This window comes from Heterodontus francisci, chromosome 12 (assembly GCF_036365525.1).
Source record: "Heterodontus francisci isolate sHetFra1 chromosome 12, sHetFra1.hap1, whole genome shotgun sequence".
Classification (NCBI taxonomy): Eukaryota; Metazoa; Chordata; class Chondrichthyes; order Heterodontiformes; family Heterodontidae; genus Heterodontus; species Heterodontus francisci.
The window spans coordinates 72,209,500-72,231,846 of NC_090382.1; the positions used below are offsets into that span (position 1 = coordinate 72,209,500).

Genomic DNA, 22,347 nt, shown 5'->3' on the forward strand with positions numbered 1-22,347 from the left:
ACTTTTATATTGGTTGGGGGCTCTGGTACACATTTTTCAGGTGGGAGCCTATTTGTATTCTTCTAAATGACATACGTAGGACCTCGATGCAATTTTGAGGTACCAATGAGCAGAGTATGTACCAAACACATTCCACCCATTGTTCTCAGGTGTTGAGAGGCCTCACCAATGGTCCTTAAAGGGACTGATGCAGACTGGTCTGGAGAATGAGTATTTGTTCTTTTTTTAAAGATTTTTCTGGGTCCAAGAAAAATGCCCTCTCTAATTTGTTTTGCTGTGCACGGCCTATTCATTTAAGTGTTTGGGATCTTTTCTTTTTGGACTGTGGTGCCACATGGTAACTTAAAGGGGCTAACGTGTGTTTGGCCTGCACGGGAACTTCTGCGCAACCACGCAGCTTAGAGGGAAGATTGGAGGAATGCACATTATTCTGTTCAACAAATTCTCCTTTGTTTCATTTTTGACTCCCAGTTTAGTCATTTTTTCACTTATTTACCTTTAATTGCACCTGCTACCCAGATAATCCAAAATTATTCAAATCTTGTATTACTCTACATTATGCAAAATGGTCAGTGACATCAAAGTATACAATTTGAAAGATACATTGTAGATCATACTTACTATTATGGTACCTTCTTCAAATGTGGAGATTCTGCTTAATATTTATTTTTGCCATCTAATTAATATATATATTAAAATATCAACAGCTTACTCCTGGACAGCCCTTTTGTAACCTCGTTCCAGCCTGATCATTAATATCTTTTGGAAGTTTTTGGATTTTTTTTCTAAATTGACAGAGGAGCCACTATGTTCTTTTAAACTAAATGTTAAGTCACTGACAGGGAAACCTCCCAATATTTATATAGCTTTGATTTTCACCCTGCCCCATGTGTGCATAGAGGTAAAATCCTAACAAGCGACTCATCTGATTGATGCCATCTTCATACTCATCACCATTTTAACCGGCATGGTTTGAGTAGCCAGCAAGGCCCTCGCCTAAGGCAAGCAAGCACTGACATACCTGAATTTTTCTATCAAGCCTCTCATGAGACACGTTATTAAACACTTTCTGAAAATCCAGATACATGACATTTACAACTGGACTTTAGAAGAATGAGAGGTGATCTCATTGGAACTTACAAGATTCTGAAGGGGCTTGACAGGATAGATGCTGAGAGGTTATTTCCCCTGGTTGGGGAATCTAAAACACGGGGGTACAGTATCAGTATAAGGGGGCCAATCATTTAGGACTAAGGTGAGGAGAAATTTCTTCATTCAAAGGGTTGTGAATCTTTGGAATTCTCTATCCCAGAGGGTTGTGGATGCTCCATCGTTGAATATATTTAAGGCTGAGCTAGACAGATTTTTGATCTCTCAGGGAATCAAGGGATATAGGGAGCAGGCAGGAAAGTTCAGTTGAAGCCAAATATCAGCCACGATCATATTGAATGTTGTGCAGCAGGCTTGATGGGTCTTATGGTCTACTACTGTTTCTATTTATGTTTTTATGTTCTATTTAATCAATCAGTCTTTTCCATCATGTTCCTTGACATCTAGAGCAAAAACCAGGATATCTTGGAGAACAAAAGCTAGAAAAAAATCATGAGAGTTTTAATTTTCTGATTAACAATGGGTAGTTTTTTTTTAAGATGACTCTTCTTGACTTTTTTTTTTGAGTGTAAAGGGAGGGATATTAGTAATGAGAAATTAAACAGTTCCTATTTTGAGCACCTAATGTCATCATCAATGACTCTCAGGTCAAGCACAACGGAACTAAGCAGAGAATAACACACTCTTAACTTTACTGCGACAATGTGCCTCAGCTCAAAACAAAGAACAATAAGATATTTTTCCATTTCCCACACTAGCCTATCCACTGTGGCCTCTCCAAGAGAGATTACAAACTTAAAGGCAAATTAATCCTTAACTGGGGGAGTTTGTGCTGTGGACCAATTAATATGAATTACATGAATACTACCCAAACTAATTTCATATGTGATCCATACGGTTATGACAGTGCTGCCATATCCTTTTGTCAAGTTTTTTTTTTTGAGGACTTGTGTATTTTAGAATTATGGACATTGTTTTATTTTGGAAAACTGAGAAGGATTCTATGGATGTTTTTTCCACTGGAGTCATTGAAAGGACATTGAGAGGTCTAGTTTGAAAACAACATTTACTGGAAGTCACCCGTCTTCAGATAAATACCCAGCAGGGGCTTTTTGACGTGGGGAGATGTTTAGAGAAGTGACAGGTCAGAATTTATAGCGGTCAGGAGTCTTGAGATATTGTTTTTGGTTGCGCTTTGGACAGTGTGTTGGGATGTTAACTGCTTTGAAGGCAGTTGGAGAAAACCAGCCAAGACAGCAGTGACCATTAGCACCCTCTTCCATCTCTTTGAGAATGCTGAGAATCAAGTACAAGAAATAGAGAAACTGATGCTGCATTTTGCCTGAAAAGCCTGCCAAACTGATCTTCAACATCGCCTGAAAAGAACTGTTCTAGAAAGATCCCAGTGACAGCCGTCTACGTGTATTTGGGATGCCAAATCAAAAGGGACAACTGACATCTTTCCATATCTTCTCTTTTTTCTTCAAGAATTGGCAAGTATTTGGCCAAAGTATTCTTTTTTGTCTTATTTTTGTAACAGAACTCTAAAGAGAAAATCTCTATTTTTCGGTTAACCGGTGTGTGTGTTACGACCAGTTGAGAAAGGGGTCTAAGGGTTCTCTCAGCGTTTGCCTGGTTTAACCGTAACAGGGTTTAATTTTAAAAACGATGTTTTTAGCTCCCCCCTCAGTGAATCCTTGTTCACTGCTCTCCAATTGTGAGGCAAAGAAATCAACCAGACAGGTTTTCTTTGATTTAAACAAGAAAGGTAGAAGTTTATTAACCTTCAACTCTAATTCAGTTAATGACTATGAATACACGATGCGAACACGATAGCATGCATACGCAATAAACACACAACGCAGATAGAGACAGAAAAGTAGAAAGAATAAAGGGGAAATGTTTGAGGCAATAGCTGGGATTTATTTACGGTCCTTTGAGTTTGATGTAGAGTTTTTGATTGCAGTTAAATCTTGCTGTTTCATTGGGGCCCACTGCACACTTTAAAACTTGTTTCAACATAGTTGTCTTTTCTCTCTTGGGGTTTAAGTGACTTCAGTGGATCTGGAGATTCATGAGAGAGGGAGAGAGCTAGCCACAGAGAGGCTCTCTTCTTTCAAGTTCAGTTGCAATCTCCCAAACTGTGCTGTGAGCAGTTCAAACAAAAACCTGGGCCAGCAGGTTAGTCATGTGACTAGTTGTTTTAACAAACTCCTGCGTTTGTGGATTCTCCATCTTAGCAGACACCCTGGAATGCTGGCTTCCTTACACATTCAATGTTTGGTGATCAAATTCCATTTGGGTTAATTGGATCAGGGAGCAGTTCTTTTGCCTCCAGGCACTGTCTCTTAGCTTGCAATTGATTTTCAGCCACTGCTGATCTCTTTAAACAAGTCATTTCTTCCTTTCAGCAACAGTTTAAAATTAATGTTCATATGACAAAATTAGAATGCCTCATTCTTGGCAGGTAGGGTCTTCATGACAGTGTGTGTGTGTGTGTGCACAGTGGGTGCTAATGTAAAAGGAACTAAATAGGAACTTTCCTATTTCAATCTGTGTGTTCATGCTTTGCTTCATTACTGGTTATGTCTTGTTTATTAAAAAAAACTGATAATTTAGTTGTTTATTAAAGAAACCTGGTTGCTGCATTTTATTCTGGGATAAAGAGTAGAGTATATTATTGACCACATCGGTAATAGGGTAAACATTTCAATATACGTTGTGACCTGTGGAGAAGTGGAACTAGAAAAGACAATGCACTCCTCCCACCTCAGTCGTAACATATAATTGGGGGCTCTGTCCAACATAATCCAGCGCTGACATCGTGCTATTGTAAATGGGGTAATAATTGAAAAGAGGAAAAGTAAAAAAAAAGGTTTCTTGTGCAATAGAATAAAGTCTATCCAACTAGAATGTCTTTGTTATTTGCTATGACCTTTCTGGGGAAGAAGGATGTATACCTGAGTGATGAGAAACTTAACCAAGGTTAGGCTCAAGGAGTTGGCAGACCTGTTGGCATTAGAGTTAAGAAGCAAAAAAACCAGACATAATTGAAGTAATAGCACAGCATTTGCAATTGGAAGAAGACAAAGGCAAACCATATGGCAGTGCAGTTGAATTAGCTAAACCCATTAGCAGATGAAGCAAAAATAGAAACAAGAAATGCTGGAAATACTCAGCAGGTCTGGCAGCATCTGTGGAGAGAGAAGCAGAGTTAACGTTTCAGGTCAGTGACTCTTCTTCAGAACTAGCAAATATTAGAAATGTAAAAGGTTATAAGCAAGTAAAGCGGGGGTGGGGCAAGAGACAACAAAGGAGAAGGTGGTAAATAGGACAAGGTCACAGAATAGCTGACCAGAAGGTCATGGAGCAAAGGCAAACAATATGTTAATGGTGTGTTGAAAGACAAAGCATTAGTACAGATAGGGTGTTAATGGACTGAAATTGAACAGCCGCAAGTACAAACATGAAAAAAGTGGGTAAGCAAACTGAAAAAACTAAGATGAAATAAAATAAAATAAACACAAAGAAAAAAATTAAAAAAGGAAAAAGAAAAAAAAAAAACTAAAAATAAAAGTAAAATGGGGGGCCTTTCATGCTCTGAAATTATTGAACTCAATGTTCAGTCCGGCAGGCTGTAGTGTGCCTAGTCGGTAAATGAGATAGGGCACAGTGGGCGGCACAGTAGCGCAGTGGTTAGCACCGCAGCCTCACAGCTCCAGCGACCCAGGTTAAGTTCTGGGTACTGCCTGAGCGGAGTTTGCAAGTTCTCCCTTTGACCGCGTGGGTTTCCGCCGGGTGCTCCGGTTTCCTCCCACAGCCAAAGACTGGCAGGTTGATAGGTAAATTGGCCATTGTAAATTGCCCCGAGTGTAGGTAGGAGAATGGTGGGGATGTGGTAGGGAACATGGGATTAATGTAGGATTAGTATAAATGGGTGGTTGTTGGTCGGCACAGACTCGGTGGGCCGAAGGGCCTGTTTCAGTGCTGTATCACTAAACTAAACTCGAGCTTGCGTTGTTGTTCACTGGAACACTGCAGCAATCCCAGGACAGAGATGTGAGCATGAGAGCAGGGGGGAGTGTTGAAATGGCAAGCAACCGGAAGCTCGGGGTCCTGCTTGCGGACTGAGCAGAGGTATTCCGCAAAGCGGTCACCCAGTCTGCGTTTGGTCTCCTCAATGTAGAGGAGACCACATTGTGAGCAGTGAATGGGCAGGTATTACACCTCCTGCGATTGCAGGGGAATGTGCCATGGGAAGGGGATGGGGGTAATGGAGGAGTGGACCAGGGTGTCACGGAGGGAATGATCCCTTCGGAATGCTGACAGGGGAAGGGAGGGGGAAGATGCGTTTGATAGTGGCATCGTGCTGGAGGTGGCGGAAATGGCGGAGGATGATCCTTTGCATATGGAGGCTGATGGGGTGGAAAGTGAGGACAAGGGGAACCCTCTCGCGATTCTGGGAGGGAGGAGAAGGGGTGAGGGTAGAGGTGCGGGAAATGGGCTGGACACGGTTGAGGGCCCTGTCAACCACAGTGGGGGGAGAATCCTCGGTTGAGGAAAAAGGAAGACATATCAGAAGCTGTCATGGAAGGTAGCATCATCAGAGTAGATGCGTCGGAGATGGAGAAACTGGGAGAATGAAATGGAGTCTTTACAGGAGGCAGGGTGTGAAGAAGTGTAGTTGAGGTAGCTGTGGGAGTCAGTGGGCTTTTAATGGATATTAGTAGACAGCCTATCACCAGAGATGGAGATAGAGAAGTCGAGGAAGGGAAGGGAACTGTCGGATGACACAGCAGATGAAGCAGCTTGAATTTGAAAGGGAAAAGGAGGAAAGATAGGAAAGGGCAAAAGAGAGCATTTTGAAGGGAGCAAGCAGAGTGGCAGGAGAGAGAAAGGACAAGAGAAAGAAAAGGGAAGGAGAGAGAAAGGGAATGCCAGATTAGAAGGCTGGAACTAGAGCAAAAAAAAGGATGCACTTGACCCCGATGAAAATTTGGGTGGGGAAAGACCTGACTCCAGCCCAGGACACAGTGGAGAGCTGTTTAAATGTGTACAAGCCCTCCCGAAATTTGAGGAAAGGGACATAGGGACATTTTTCATTTCTTTTGAAAAGATAGTCAGACAGATGAAGTGGCCGAAGAAAAGCTGGACACTGCTTATGCAAAGCAGGTTAATGGGCAGAGCTCATGAAGTTTATGCTATGCTTTCTGAGGAGGCTTCTGCAGATTTTGAGATGGCCAAAAAGGCTATTCCTGCTGCAGATGAGTTGGCCTCTGAAGCATACAGGCAGAAATTTCGGAACCTCCAGAGACAGCCTGGGCAGACGAATGTAGAATTTGAGAGGGGAAAGCAAATTAATTTTGCTCGTTAGATGTGGGCACTCAAGGGAGAGCCACGTATGTGAACCTTAGGGAGCTAATTCTCCTGAAAGAATTTAAAAATTCACTCCCTCCATCAGTAAGAAACCATGTGGAGAACCAGAAAGTTTCAACAGCCAGACAGGCAGCGGAAATTGTTAACGATTATGAGCTTGTTTACAAGCCCAAACCCTTTGTCTGACACTCTTACAAACTCAAGAAGGAGAAAAGTTGGGAGGTTGAAAGAAAGGCAAGTAGTCAGGGACAAGAGGAGACAGCTGGGAATGCTCCAGGATCTCCTCCTGAGGCCAGAAAGGAAGATGCTGAGGGTGGAATTGAGGTCCGCAAGCCTAAGTGTTACCACTGTCACAAGGTGGGACACCTTCATGCAGAATGCTAGAAGTTGTGGGATAAACCAATGGGACTTATTGGGGTACAAAAAGCTGATGCAGAGAAAGAGGCCCTGACCGAGATTACGACAGATCAAGCTGTAGCTCTGACTGCAGCTGTAAGGCCAAGTACAAAAACTGTGGTATGTAGGGGACATGAACAAGATACCCGAGAGTTATAGGGAATTCTTGTCAAAAGGAAAAGTAACTCCTTATCCCTCAAGTGAGGCAGGTAAACCTATAGTTATACTTAGGGATACAGGAGTCACCCAAACTCGTTTGCTGGGGAAAGGCATAACTTTTCTGCCAGACAGCACACTGACTGCCAAGGTTTTAGTGAATGGTATTGGCGGGGAGTATATACCTGTACCTTTGTATCAGGTATACCTGGAGTGTGACCTTATGTCTGGAACGGTAACTGTAGGAGTTGTCCATAGTTTGCCTGTAGACGGAGTTGACCTAATCCTGGGGAATGATTTGGCCAGAGTGAAGGTAGTAGCTTCTCCAGTAGTCACGGAAAGACCAAGTGAAGTCAGAGACTGAACAGATACAGGGAAAGGTTCCAGGAATTATTCCTTCATGTGTAGTGACCCGAGCAATGGTTGAACAAGTTCCATTGTCAGAGGCCAAATTGGCACCACAGTCAGATAGTCGAATATCTGAACCTTTCTTTGGGGATCTGGACAATCCAAAGGAAATGTTCAATAAATCGTCTTTGATCAAGGTTCAGCAAGCTGATCCAGAGTTAAATAAAATGGCACAATTGGCTTTAACAGAAGCTGAGGCAAAAGGAGTTCCGGAAGGATAACATATTAACAATGGAGATCCTGATGAAGTAGAGACCTCCTCACAGTCCTGTATCGTCACAAAATATTAAGGATAGCCCATGAAATTCCTATGGCAGGACATGTGGGGATCTGGAAGACCCAATCACGTATAGGTCGACATTTTTACTAACTTGGTATTTCCAAGGACATAGTGCAGTTTTATAAAACGTGCCAGACATGCCAGATTGTGGGAAAACTGCAACCTGCCATAAAACCGGCACTTCTAATTCCCATACCAGTTTTTGGGGAGCCATTTAGTCGGGTGTTGGTAGACTGTGTTGGACCTTTACTGAAAACAAAAGCAGGACACCAGTATAGACTCACTATCATGGATATGGCTACTCGGCTCCCAGAGGCCATTCCCTTAGGAACAATTACTGCTAAGGTAGTGGTACAGAAGTTAACCCAGATCTTCACTAGATATAAATTACTGATTGAGATTCAGTTGGATCAGAGTTCCAATTTTATGTCTAATGTTTTTTGTGAAGTTATGGGTAATTTGGGTATAACACAGTTAAAGTCTTCAGCATACCACTCACAGACACAAGGGGCTTTAGAAAGGTACCATCAGATCCTCAAAACGATGATCAGGACATACTGTCATGAATATCCTCATGATTGGGATAAAGAGCTAGAATTTCTTTTGTTTGCCACTAGGGATTCACCTAATGAGTCTACCGGTTTTAGTCCTTTTGAATTAGTCTATGGATATGAGATAAGAGGTCCTCTGAAACTAATTAAAGAAAGGTTATTAGAACAGAGAGAAGAATCTTCTGTAATAAAAGCAAAATACTGCGGATGCTGTAAATCTGAAATAAAAACAAGAAATACTGGAAATACTCAGCAGGTCTGGCAGCATCTGTGCAGAAAGAAGCAGAGTTAACGTTTCAGGTCAATGACCCTTCTGTGTTAGATTATGTATCCCGTGTTCCTGGAACGGCTCACGAACACCTTAAAGCTTCCCAAACAACTATGAAGAAATGGGCAGACAAGTATGCCAAAACCCGAACATTTCAACCAAGGGGTGTGGTATTAGTATTTCAGCGGTTCACCCTGTAAATGCAGTAAGCACGGTTCAGTGGTCCATATAAAGTGGTCAAGAGAGCTGATAAAAGTAAATTAGTTGATTGACACCCCAGATCGCCAGAAAAAGAATTGGCTGTGTCATATCAATATGTTGAAACAATATCATCGCTTTGACAAGGATAGGCAAGCAGTATATCAGGTAGTATATCAGATAGTAGGAACAGTGAAGGATGAAAAGGATAGTGAAGATGAGGCAGAAGGAGACTTAGACAATTCTCAAATTGAGCCTCCTACTATCCAGTTATCTAACACTGAAATTCTAGGGAGATTGGACACTATATTTAGATGCAGAACAATGGGAAGACCTAACAAGGCTGCCCACAGCATTTAAACGAGTCTGTAGGGACAAGCCAGGATGTACAACCTTAGCCAGAGAGGTGGATGTAGGGGAATCCTTTCCTATAAAACAGCATTCTTATCACTTAAATCCAGTGAAACAGGCCTAGGAAAAGCAGAAATCCAATACATGCTGGAAAACTACCTAACTGAACCCAGTCAAAGCAGCTGGAGTTCCCCAGTGGTGTTAGCACCTAAACCTGATGGTTCAACTAGATTGTGCATAGACTACAGAAAGGTTAATGTAGTAACAAAGGCAGACTCCTACACAATACCTTGCTTGGAAGACTGTATTGACAGAATGGGTAGTGCCATGTTTCTTACAAAAATAGATTTGTTAAAGGGATACTGGCATGTTCCTTTAACACCCCAAAGTAAAGAAATATCTGCCTTTGTCACACCAGATGGTCTTTTCCGATGCTGAGTGATGCCATTCGGACTTAAAAAAAATGCCCGAGCCATTTTTCAGAGACTAATGAACCAAGTGGTAGCCAGTGTTCCTAATTGTGTGGTTTACCTTGACGACCTGCAGGTATACAGAGACACTTGGAAGGACCACTTGGAACAACTAGAAGCTCTGTTTAAAAAATTACAATAGGCTGATTCAGTTATATACCTTGCCAAAAGTGAATTTGCAAAAGCTGGACTAACCTACCTCGGGCATATAGTAGGGCAAGGACAAGTGTTGCCAAGAACAACGGAAGTACTAGCATTGGTGGAGTTACCCACTTCTAGGAGTAAGCAAAAAATCTTGAGGTTCTTGGGGATGTGTGGTTTCTACCACAAGTTTGTACCAAATTTTAGTACTATAGCTGCTTCACTGACAGATTTGCTACAAAAAAAGAAAACCAAAGTAGAGTGGTCAGGGGAGTGCCAAGCATCTTGAGGCGCTGAAAGCCATTTTGATTAATGAACCAGTGTTGTCTGCTCCAAATTTCACTAAGCCCTTCAAGTAGCAATTGATGCTAGTGACGTGAGAGTTGATAAAGTCATGTTACATGATGATGCATTAGGCATAGAAAAGCCAGTGGGATACTTTTCCAAAAAAAAAACAAAAAAGTTATTCAACAGTGGAAAATGAAACCCTTGGTTTACTACTAGCTCTTAAGCATTTTGAGATATATGCCCGCTACAACTACAGAGAGACACTGGTATATACTGATCATAACCCCCTCACCTTTGTGGAAAAATTCAAAACCAGAATGCCAGACTATTCCGATGGAGTTTACTATTGCACCCTTATCACTTAAAGATTATCCAAATTGCCAGAAAAAATAATGTAATTGTGGATGCTTTATCTAGGATTTAACTTTGCTTTGAATTACATGAGTGCAAAGATGTTACAAAGCAGAACTGTATTAGCTACAGGTAAAGAGTGAATGAGTATGTGTGAAAATATTTTAAAATATTTTTCATTTCTGTCTTTTTTCCCACTCTTTGTCATGAAACACATTTGAAAATGGCATTTCATTCCTCCAAAAATGGAGGTGTTATGACAGTTCTTCTATATCTTTTTGTTAAATATTTTTTTGAGGACTCATGTATTATAGAATTATGGACATTGTTTTATTTGGGAAAACTGAAAAGGATTCCATGGACTTTTTTCACTAGGGTCATTGAAAAGACATTGAGAGGTCTTGTTTGGAAACAACATATACAGGAAGTCACCTGTCTTCAGATAAATAGGCAGCAGGAGCTTTTTAACTTGGGGAAGATGTTTACGGAGAAGTGACAGGTCAAGATTTATAGGAGTCAGGAGGATTGACTCTTGAGATATTGTTTTTGGTTTCGCTTTGGACAGTGTGTTGGGGTGTGAACTGTTTTGAAGGCAGTTGGAGAAAACTAGCCACGAGAGCAGTCACCATCAGCTCACCCTCTTCCATCTCTGAGAAATTCCCAAGTATCAAGTGTAAGAAATAGAGAAACTGAAAAGCCTGCCAGAAACCCGTTGTTGCATTTCTCCTGGAAAATGTGCCAAACTGATCTTCAGCATCGCCTGAAAAGTTCTATTCTATAAAGATCCCAGTGACAGCTGTCTATGCGTATTTGGGACACCAAACCAACAAGGGACAACTGATATTTTTCCATATCTTCTCTTTTTTTCTTCAAGAAGTAGCAAGTATTTGGTCAAAGTATTCTTTTTTTTGTAACAGAGCTCTAAAGAGAAAATCACTACTTTTCGGTTAACGTGTGTGTGTGTATATATATATATATATATATATATATATATATAAATAAAGTAAAAGGGAACTTTCACATTTCAATCTATGTTCATGCTTTGCTTCGTTACTGGTTATGTCTTGTTTTATAATAAATTGATAATTTTGTTGTTTATTAAAGAATCCTAGTTGGTGCATTTTATTCTGGGCTAAAGAGTAGAGTCTATGATTGACCAAATCGGTAACTAGGTAAACATTTAAATATATGTTGTGACCTGTGGAGAAGTAAAACTAGAAAAACATTGCACTCTTTGCACCTCAGCTGTAATACAGACAACAAAGTGTCTTTCATCAGTGTAGACTGGGCTAGAGATGAAAGGTGCGTGTCAAATGCATTTTGCCATCCATCATGGTGAGCCCCAATGCTTGGCACATTTGTAATTTTGACTTGAAGATGTGCTGCACTTGAAAATCCCATAGATTTTAGGAAATATGATGATATTTTTCTCATTGCTTGCAACTTCATTTACAAAATCACAACAGTCTATACTTTGGCCTTATGTTTGTCAACAGTTTTGCAGCTATTGATTTACTCAACTGCACTCTCACCTTCATCTTTGATGCCCTAGTCCCCAGTAAAACCACTACTCTCCCTTACCTTGACTGTTCCCCCGGAATGGCAGTCATCTTCGCTCTCCTAAGTCCAAGGGATGCAGATGTGAAGGGATATGGTGCACAACTGGCTTAGCCATTCACTGCCAGATCTGGCTGGACCTAAAGGCCTGCTACCTGACCCGAGCCCAACAGGACCCGACAACATGTATCGGGTTCAGGCCGAGTTGCGCTCTCAGGTCCGGCATTCGGGCTTGGGTCAGGTCAGGCCAGACACACACTATCACAGGTAAGTGGCTCCTCTGTTAATGTAATTTTTTGATTAGAAAGGTGTTTTAACAGTTATTTTAAGCTTGTGCTGATCAGCAACAAAGTGAAAAACATAAGGTAAGTTAACTGATGGTTGGGTCAGGTCAGGTCAGGCGCGGGGAAAAATGGAAGGACTCAGGTCGGGTCGGGCTCGGTTGGATGTGGTTCTGTCGGGCTTGGGTTGGGTTTTTTTTTTTTGCAGACTCGAATAGGCCTTTAGCTGAACCACATAAAGCATCATCGGGTCCTGCTCGTCTGCTAAAACTACTCACTTTTCCAGGAGTATCCTCGAATGCAAATATAAACCCTGGCTTCTTTGCTCTTCTGCAAACTGCTTTCTTAAACCTCTCTCTCCTGTCCCCCCCCACTCTCACCTCCAACTAAATCATAAGCTTTCTCGTCAGTAAGATCGAGACCACCCAATCAGATGCCTCTGCTACCTCCCTCCTTTCCCCTTGTCCACTAGACCAAACTTCCCTAAAGATTTCCCCTGCCCTAGCCCTGAACTTGAATCTTTCTCTAGTTTCTCTCCTATCTCTCCTCATGACTTCTCCGTCTCATCTTGTCCATGAGACCCACCTCCAGCTCCCTCGACTCTATTCCCACTAATCTGATCACCTAACTTCTCCTCCTGGTACCCATCTTAGCTTTTATTGTTAATGGTTCTGTGTATTCAGGTGCTGTCTCTCTCTCTCATTTAAATCTGCCAACATCACACCCTCCTCAGAAAGCCAACCCCTGACCCTACCATCCTTGCAAACTGCCACCTCCCTTGCCTCTCCAAAGTCCTTGAACATGTCACCTCCCAAATCTGTATTCATCTTTCTCGGAACTTCATGTTTGAATCCCTTTAATCAGGTTTCTGCTCCTGCCACAGTACCGAAATGGCTCTTACCAAAGTCATAAATGACATCCTATATGACTGACAAAGGTAAACTTTCCCTCCTCGTCCTTCTTGACATGTCTGCAGCCTTTGACACTGTTGACCACACCATCCTCCTCCTACACCTTTCCATTGTGGGATGGCTCTCACATGGTTCCATTCTTATTTAGGGGAGGTGGTGGCGTAGTGGTATTGTCACTGGACGAGTAACCCAGAGACCCAGGGTATTGCTCTGGGGACACAGGTTCAAATCCCACCACAGCAGAAGGTGGAATTTGAATTCAATTAATAAACCTGGAATTAAAAAAGCTAGTCTAATGATGGTCATGAAACCATTGTCGATTGTTGTAAAAATCCATCTGGTTCACTAATGTCCTTTAGGGAAGGAAATCTGCTGTCCTTACCTGGTCTGGCCTACATGTGACTCCAGACCCACAGCAATGTGGTTGACTCTTACATGCCCTCTGAAATGGCCTAGCAAGCCACTCAGTTGTATCTAACCGCTACAAAATCAATAAAAATGAAACCAGATGGACCACCCAGCATCGACCTAGGCACCGGAAACAACAACGACAAACCCAGCCCGGTCGACCCTGCAAAGTCCTCCTTACTAACATCTGGGGGCTTGTGCCAAAGTTGGGAGAGCTGCCCCACGGACTAGTCAAGCAACAGCCTGACATAGTCATACTCATGGAATCATACCTGACAGACACTGCCATCACCATCCCCAGGTACGTCCTGTCCCACCAGCAGGACAGACCCAGCAGAGGTGGCGTCACAGTGCTATACAGTCGGGAGGGAGTTGTCCTGGGAGTCCTCAACATTGACTCCGGACCCCATGAAGTCCCATGGCATCAGGTCAAACATGGACAAGGAAACCTCCTGCTGATTACCACCTACTGCCCTCCCTCAGCACTCCTCCATGTTGAACACCACTTGGAGGAAGCACTGAGGGTGGTAAGGGTACAGAATGTACTCTGAGTGGGGGACTTCAATGCTCATCACCAAGAGTGGCTCGGTAGCACCACTACTGACTGAGCTGGCCGAGTCCTAGCTGCTAGACTGGGTATGCGGCAGGTGTTGAGGGAACCAACACGAGGGAAAAACATATTTGACCTCGTCCTCACCAATCAGCCTGCCGCAGATGCATCTGTCCATGACAGTATTGGTAGGAGTGACCACTGCACAGTCTTTGTGGAGACGAAGTCCCACCTTCACATTGAGGATACCCTCCATCATGTTGTGTGGCACTGCCACTGTGCTAAATGGGATAGATTTTGAACAGATTCAGCAGTGCAAAACTGGCCATCCATGAGGTGCTGTGGGCCATCAGCAGCAGCAGAATTGTACTCAACCACAATCTGTAACCTCATGGTCCGGAAAAATCCCCCACTCTACCATTACCATCAAGCCAGGAGACCAACCCTGGTTCAATGAAGAGTGCAGGAGCGCATGCCAGGAGCAGCAGCAGGCATACCTCAAAATGAGGAGTCAACCTGGTGAAGCTACAACACAGGACTATCTGCATGCCAAACTGCGTAAGCAGCATGCGTTAGACAGAGCCGAGTGATCCCATACCCAACGGATCAGATCTCAGCTCTGCAGTCCTGCCACATCCAGCCATGAATGGTGGTGGACAACTAAACAACTAACTGGAGGTGGTGGCTCCACAAATATCCCCATCCTCAATGATGGGGGAGCCCAGCACATCAGTGCGAAAGATAAGGCTGAAGCATGTGCAACAATCTTCAGCCAGAAGTGCCGAGTTGATGATCCAACTCGACCTCCTCCTGCAGTTCCCAACATCACAGATGACAGACTTCAGCCGATTCGATTCACTCCACATGATATCAAAAAACGACTTAAGGCACTTGATACTGCAAAGGCTATGGGCCCTGACAATATTCCGGCAATAGTATTGAAGACCTGTGCTCCAGAACTTGCCGCGCCCCCAGCCAAGCTGTTCAGTACAGCTACAACACTGGCATCTACACCACAATGTGGAAAATTGCCCAGATCTGTCCTGTACACAAAAAGCAGGACAAGTCCAACCCGGCCAATTACCATCAGCCTACTCTCAATCATCAGTAAAGTGATGGAAGGTGTCATTGACAGTGCGATCAAACGCCACTTGCTTAGCAATAATAACAGTGACGCTCAGTTTGAGCTGAGTTCCGCCATGGCCACTCAGCTCCTGACCTCATTACAGCCTTGGTTCAAACATGGACAAAAGAGCTGAACTCCAGAGGTGAGGCGAGAGTGACTGCCCTTGACATCAAGGCAGAATTTGACAGAGTATGACATCAAGGAGCCCTAGTAAAACTGAAGTCAATGGGAATCAGGGGGAAAACTTTCCACTGGTTGGAGTCATACTTAATGCAAAGGAAGGTGGTTGTGGTTGTTGGAGGTCAATCTTCTGAGCTCCAGGACATCACTGCAGGAGTTCCTCAGGGTGGTGTCCTAGGCCCAACCATCTTCAGCTGTTTCATCAATAATCTTCCTTCAATCATAAGGTCAGAGGTGGCGATGTTCGCTGATGATTGCACAATGTTCAGCACCATTTGTGACTCCTCAGATACTGAAGCAATCATGTAGAAATGCAGCAAGACTTGGACAATATGCAGACTAGGGCTGATAAGTGGCAAGTAACATTCATGCCACACAAGTGCCAGGCAATGACCATCTCCAACAAGAGAGAATCTAACCATCTCCCCTTGACATTCAATGGCATTACCATCACTGAATCCCCCACTATCAATATCCTAGGAGCTACTATTGACCAGAAACTGAACTGGAGTAGCCATATAAATACCGTAGCTACAAGAGCAGGTCAAAGGCTAGGAATCCTGTGGACAGTAACTCACCTCCTGACTCCCCAAAGCCTGTCCACCAACTACAAGGCACAAGTCAGGAGCGTGATGGAATACTCTCCCACTTGCCTGGATGGGTGCAGTACTCAAGAAGCTCGACACCATCCAGGACAAAGCAGCCCGCTTGATTGGCACCTCATCCACAAACATTCACTCCGTCCACCAGCGACGCACAGTGGCAGCAGTGTGTACCATATACAAGATGCACTGCAGCAATGCACCAAGGCTCCTTAGACAGCACCTTTCAAACCTGCGACCTCTACCAACTAGAAGGACAAGGGCAGCAAATGCATGGGAACATCATCACCTGCAAGTTCTCCTTCAAGTCACACACCATCCTGACTTGGAACCATATCGCCGTTCCTTCACCGTCGCTGGGTCAAAATCCTGGAACTCCCTTCCTAACAGCACTGTGGGTATACCTACCCCACATGGACTGCAGTGGTTCAAGAAGGCAGCTCCCCACCACTTTCTCAAGGGAAATTAGGGATGGGCAATAAATGCTGGCCTGGCCAGCGACGCCCACATCCCATGAACGAATTAAAAAAAAAAAAATCTATCTAATCGTAGCGCATAGCTCGCAATGGCTTCTCTTCCCACACCCATACCGTTACCTCTGGTGTCCCTGAAGGATCTATCATTGGCCCCCTCCTATTTCTCATCGACATGCTGCTCCTTGCCAACATCATCCAAAAGCAGTGTGTCAGTTTTTCACATGTACACTGATGACACCCAGCTCTACCTCTCCACCACTTCTCTCGACTCCTCCACTGTTAAATTATCAGACAGCTTATCTGACATTGATTACTGGATGAGCAGACATATCCTCCTATTGTTTTCGGTCCCCACTCCAAACACCATTCCCTAGGTACCAACTCCATTCCTCTCCCTGGCAACTGTGTGACACTAAACCAGACTGTTCGCAACCTTGGTGTCATAGTTGATACCAAGTTCACCTTCCAACCATAAATCTGTGTTACCACTAAAACCACCCATTTCCAAATCTGTAACTTCGCCTGACTCCGCTCCTGGCTCAGCTCATCAGCTGCTGAAACTCTCATTCATGCCTTTGCTACCTCAAGACTTGACTATTCCCATACACTCCTGCCTAGCCTGACACATTCTACCCTCCGTAAACTTGAGGCCATTTAAAACTCAGCTGCCCGAGTTCTTACTCGCACCAAATCCCTTTCACCTATTGCCCCTGTGCACATTGGCTCCTGTTCAAGCAATACCTCAAGTTAAAAATTCTCATCCTTGTTTTCACATTCCTCCATGGCCTCGCCCTTCCCTACCTTTAATTTCCGCCAGCCCCACAACCCTCAGATATCTGCTCTGCTCTAACTTTGGTCTCTTGAGCATCCCTGATTTTAATTGCTGTACCCTTGGCGGCCGTGCCTTCAGCTGCCTAGGCCTCAAACTCTGGAATTCTCTCCTTAAACCTCTCCAACTCTCTACCTGTCTTTAAAGGAAGAAATAAATAATAAAACATCCCAAGGTGCTCACAGGAGCATGATATAGCAAAATTAGGCATCGAGCCACTAAGGCAATATTAGGAAAGATGGCCAAAAGTTTGGTTAAAGAGGACCTTCTGTTGTTGGAAGAAGAACAGCGGCTAAATCCTTGAAGAAAGCAGCTGAAAATCTACCTGAGGAACTTCAGGGTTGTGAAGAACTGTGCGACTGTAATTTGGTGCCATATAGGCTGGGTGGACTGTCCTGTGAAAGAAAGAGAGAGAGAGAGAAAGAGAGAGATAGAGAGAGAGAGATAGAGAGAGAGAGATAGAGAGAGAGAGAGATAGAGAGAGAGAGAGAGAGATAGAGAGAGAGAGAGATAGAGAGAGAGAGAGAGAGAGAGAGAGAGAGATAGAGAGAGAGAGAGATAGAGAGAGAGAGAGAGAGAGATAGAGAGAGAGATAGAGATAGAGATAGAGAGATTGTGACCTGTCTGTTGCTTCATGCTTAATTTATGTTGGCTTTGGTTTGAGTGTTAAAGTGAAATCTTGTCCATTTAGTTTGTTTTCCTAAATTGGGGTCAGTTGGTGGATTCAATTCTTTTGGCTTGTTAGTGATCTCCACGAGGATCATAATGCCAGCCTTTAAAGAGGAAAGATTTGGTGTTTCAAGGTCCAGTTGTATTGTCACCTTTGTGAAGTGGTTTCTGCTGTGCAGCAACACAAACATGACAGTATAACTTCCAAATTAGTTTCTGACCTGACTGGAGCATGCTAAAACTAAATGGTCTGAGACTCTTAAGGTGGTTACACCTTATATATCACATGCAAAGTAGAAGTACACTGATTTCAGACACATATTGGCAGGATGCTGAATTTCTTTGCTCTACTTCAATATCTAAATACCAGATTGCTAATAATGGATTTTTTCCGAGATGAACAGTCAGCACATAAACGTAGGTTCACTACATACTCAAACTGGCTACATGTTCAGAAAAAGATAAAAGCTGCATTTTTGCATGGTTCTTTGTGCCTAAAAATTCCTACAAGCAAAAAAAAACTATGTTTCAAAAAAAAAAAGTGGCCGAAGGGCCTTGACATCAACAATTGATGGCCAAATGGCAAAAAAATTGGAAATGTTTAAGAAACAGGGGAACCTAGAGGGAATAATTCATACAATTCATACCCTTGTTATGCTGAAATATATAAAATATTATGCAGAAAATAAAGTTATTGGACCTTATAGGTCACATCATCAATAAAACTATTTAACGTAAGTAAAATCTTTTGGGCAAAATCAGGCAAAACATGAATGATGTATTTTGAAAACAAAGCTATATATAAATGTATAACATACAAACATTTACATACTCATTAGATTCTGAAAACAACAATGCTGCATAATGAAATAGCATACAGAATACTGATAGCTTGCCAAAATGGCATAGCAACTAAACCAAACTAATCATCCCAGAAAATAATATCTATTGAACTGCAGAAGATAAGTATTCAGGCATTGTACAGTGCAAGCCGAGTGAATTTAAAGCACTTAAAAGCATAACAGGAGATCGTCATGTACATAACATTCTATATTCTATTCAATGATTCTGTAGGTTGCTATAGGATATTATGTGTTTTCAAATAAATCTGATGCAATAAAGTACAACAGACTTTAAACCATATAAGTTATTAATATAAATGGATGTTTGGTGTTGAGGAAGTGAGCATAGTAAAATATCTTTCTCTGAAAATGTAAAACAAGTAATCTATTTGCGTAACCTTGTTTGAGGCCAATATTCTATAACATTCTATAATAACACTATTTACTCTTCGCAAAGCTGGTCTCGTCCAATTAAAGTTGCAGATTACTGGTTCAATGGAATTCTTTGGCAGTACATAAGTAATGTTCCTCACAAAATCCCACCAGATGAATTAAGTAATGCTAAATTACCTTCCTTAATACATTTTAATGTTGTCTTAAAAACATGAGCTTACTGTTGTTGCTACATTCAGATAGACTGCTGTTGGAAGAAAGATTAACAAATCCCCACATGTGATGTAGAATTTGTGCTTTCTTTAATTCTATCCATTTGCATGCCACATTTATGTGTATCTTTGGGTTTTCCGCTTGAACTGCCCACTAGAAGTTTCATTCGAGAAAGTTTATGGTTTTAATTTTTAAACAGAAATTATTTTTCCCTCTCTCAGACTATAAATATTACAGGAACCTTCTGTGAACCAAATTTTTTAACTCATTGCATCCACAATGGAAGTATGAGGAAGTAAATTATTTTATTAACTGTTTCCTGCCCACTGCGGTATTCAAAAGTGCTTTACCTTAGAGGAGTAAGTGTGGCCATCAGAACCACAGACAGAACTGGGGTGCATCAGTGCACAAGGCTTGCATTTGACCAAATTGGCTCCTCCAATCCATGGTTTATGAAGAAGACTGTCCTTTTTCTGTCTGACACTGCAAAGCAAAATACAGTTGATCATATGAAGTGACAAAGCCTATATACTTTATATTAAAAATCCTCATGTCACCATTTCTGGAGATGTTCCAAAGGTGCAATTGCAGTACTGCAGTGTGGAAGAACAAATTCAATGTAGTCAAAAAGTAATATTAAATCAGTAAATGTTTGTACACATACTCTATCAGACCCATAGAAAGAAGGATCAGGGCCTGTGGATATTTGAAATTGCATCATTTTATGCTCTCTTCTTCATCACCCATATTCCTGGTGAGGTAGAATCTGTTTAGTGAAAAATTAATAAAATTGGTGCCTGATGCAGCTTTCATTCGGTGGAAATTAAAGGTTCTGCCAGCATTGGAGATCACAATGTTCACACATCAATGCATGAAGTAGCATTGGTAGTTTTTCTTGTTCTCCATCTGAATCCTTTTAAATTTTAACATAGATGAGTTTAGAAAGTGTAGGCGGCTACTTAAAAAAGTAATTAGGAGAGCGAAGAGTGGGCATGAAAAAACACTAGCAGACAAGATAAAGGAAAATCCCAAAGCATTTTATAAGTATATTAAGGGCAAGAGGATAACCAGGAAAAGAGTAGGACCCATTAAGGACCAAAGTGGCAATGTGTGTGTGGAGCCAGAGGACATAGGTGAGGTTTTAAATGATTACTTTTCATTTGTGTTCACTATGGAGAAGGACGATGTAGGTATAGAGATCAGGGAGGGGGATTGTGATATACTTGACCAAATTAGCATTGAAAGGGAGGAAGTATTAGCTGTTTTAGCAGCCTTAAAAGGTGGATAAATCCCCAGGCTCAGATGAGATGTATCCCAGGCTATGTGGAGCAAGGGAGGTGATAGCAGGGGCTCTGACACAAATTTTCAAATCCTCTCTGGTCACAGGAGAGATACAAGAGAACTGGAGGACAGCAAATGTGGTACCATTATTCAAGAAGGGTAGCAGGGATAAACCAGGTAATTATAGGCCAGTGAGTCTAATGTCAGAGGTGGGGAAACTATTGGAAAAAATTCTGAGAGACAGGATTAATCTCCACTTGGAGAGGCAGTGATTAATCAGGGATAGTCAGCATGCCTTTGTCAGGGGGAGATCGTGTCTACAAACTTGATTGAATTTTTCGAAGAGGTGACTAGATGTATAGATGAGGGTAAAGCAGTTGATGTAGTCTACATGGACTGCAGAAAGGCTTTTGATAAGGTCCCGCATGGGAGATTGGTTAAGAAGTTAGAGCCCATGGGATCCAGGGCAATTTGGATCCAAAATTGGCTTAGTGGAAGGGCGCAGAGGGTGATGGTTGAGGGTTGTTATTTGTGAATGGAGGCCTGTGACCAGAGTGTACCGCAGGGATTGGTGCTGGGACCCTTACTGTTTGTAGAGTGCATTACTGCTTTAGACATGAATAAAGGAGGTATGATCCGTAAGTTCGCAGATGACACAAAATTTGGTGGTGTCGTAAATAGTGAGGAGGAAAGCCTTAGATTACAGGACGATACAGTTGGGCTGGTAAGATGGGCGGAGCAGTGGCAGATGGAATTTAATTCTGAGAAGTGTGAGGTGATGTATTTTGGGAGGACTAACAAGGCAAGCGAGTATACAATGGATGGTAGGACCTGAGGAAGTACAGAGGGTCAGAGAGACCTTGGTGTACTTGTCCATAGATCACTGAAGGCAGCATCACAGGTAGATAAGGTGGTTAGGAAGGCATATGGGATACTTGCCTTTATTAGCCGAGGCATAGAATATAAGAGCAGGGAGGTTCTGATGGAGCTGTATAAAACGCTAGTTAGGCCACAGCTGGAGTACTGTGTACAGTTTTGGTCACACATTACAGGAAGGATGTGATTGCACTGGAGAGGGTGCTGAGGAGATTCACCAGGATGTTGCCTGGGCTGGAGCATTTCAGTTATGAAGAGAGACTGGATAGGCTAGGGTTGTTTTCCTAGGACCAGAGAAGGCTGAGGGGTGACCTGATTGAGGTATACAAAATTTGAGGGGCATTGATAGGAAGAAACTTTTTCCCTTAGCGGAGGGATCAATAACCAGGGGGCATAGATTTAAGGAAAGGAGCAGGAGGTTTAGAGGGGATTTGAGGAACATTTTCTTCATCCAGAGGGTGGTTGGAATCTGGAACACATTGCCTGAAGGGGTGGTCGAGGCAGGAACCCTCACAACGTTTAAGTAGTATTTAGATGGGCACTTGAAACGCCGTAGCATACAAGGCTAAGGGCCAAGTGCTGGAAAATGGGATTAGATTGGATGGGTGCAGACGCGTTGGGCTGAAGGGCCTGTTTCTGTGCTGTATAACTCTGACTCTAAAGCCTTCTCTAATATGGATGGGAGTTTGCTAGCCTTTAGATGCAGATCATGCACCAAGTCTGGCAGCATAGAATCTTTGGATGTTGCAATCTAATGTGTCCCTTTATTTGAAGGGTGTCCATGGTACAAAAACTCAAGTTTGGGATTA

At 42.7% G+C, this 22,347-nt stretch overlaps 1 protein-coding gene across 3 annotated transcripts in view; it reads right to left on the minus strand.

The window, feature by feature from the left end:
- The window catches only part of spock1 (SPARC (osteonectin), cwcv and kazal like domains proteoglycan 1), a 770,011-nt gene that overhangs the window by 119,399 nt on the left and 628,265 nt on the right, over positions 1–22,347 (minus strand). For all 3 annotated transcript variants that reach the window (XM_068043616.1, XM_068043617.1, XM_068043615.1), the window contains exon 6: positions 19,732–19,864. In XM_068043616.1, the coding sequence (XP_067899717.1) occupies positions 19,732–19,864 (133 nt within the window). The remainder of the gene's footprint in view (positions 1–19,731; positions 19,865–22,347) is intronic.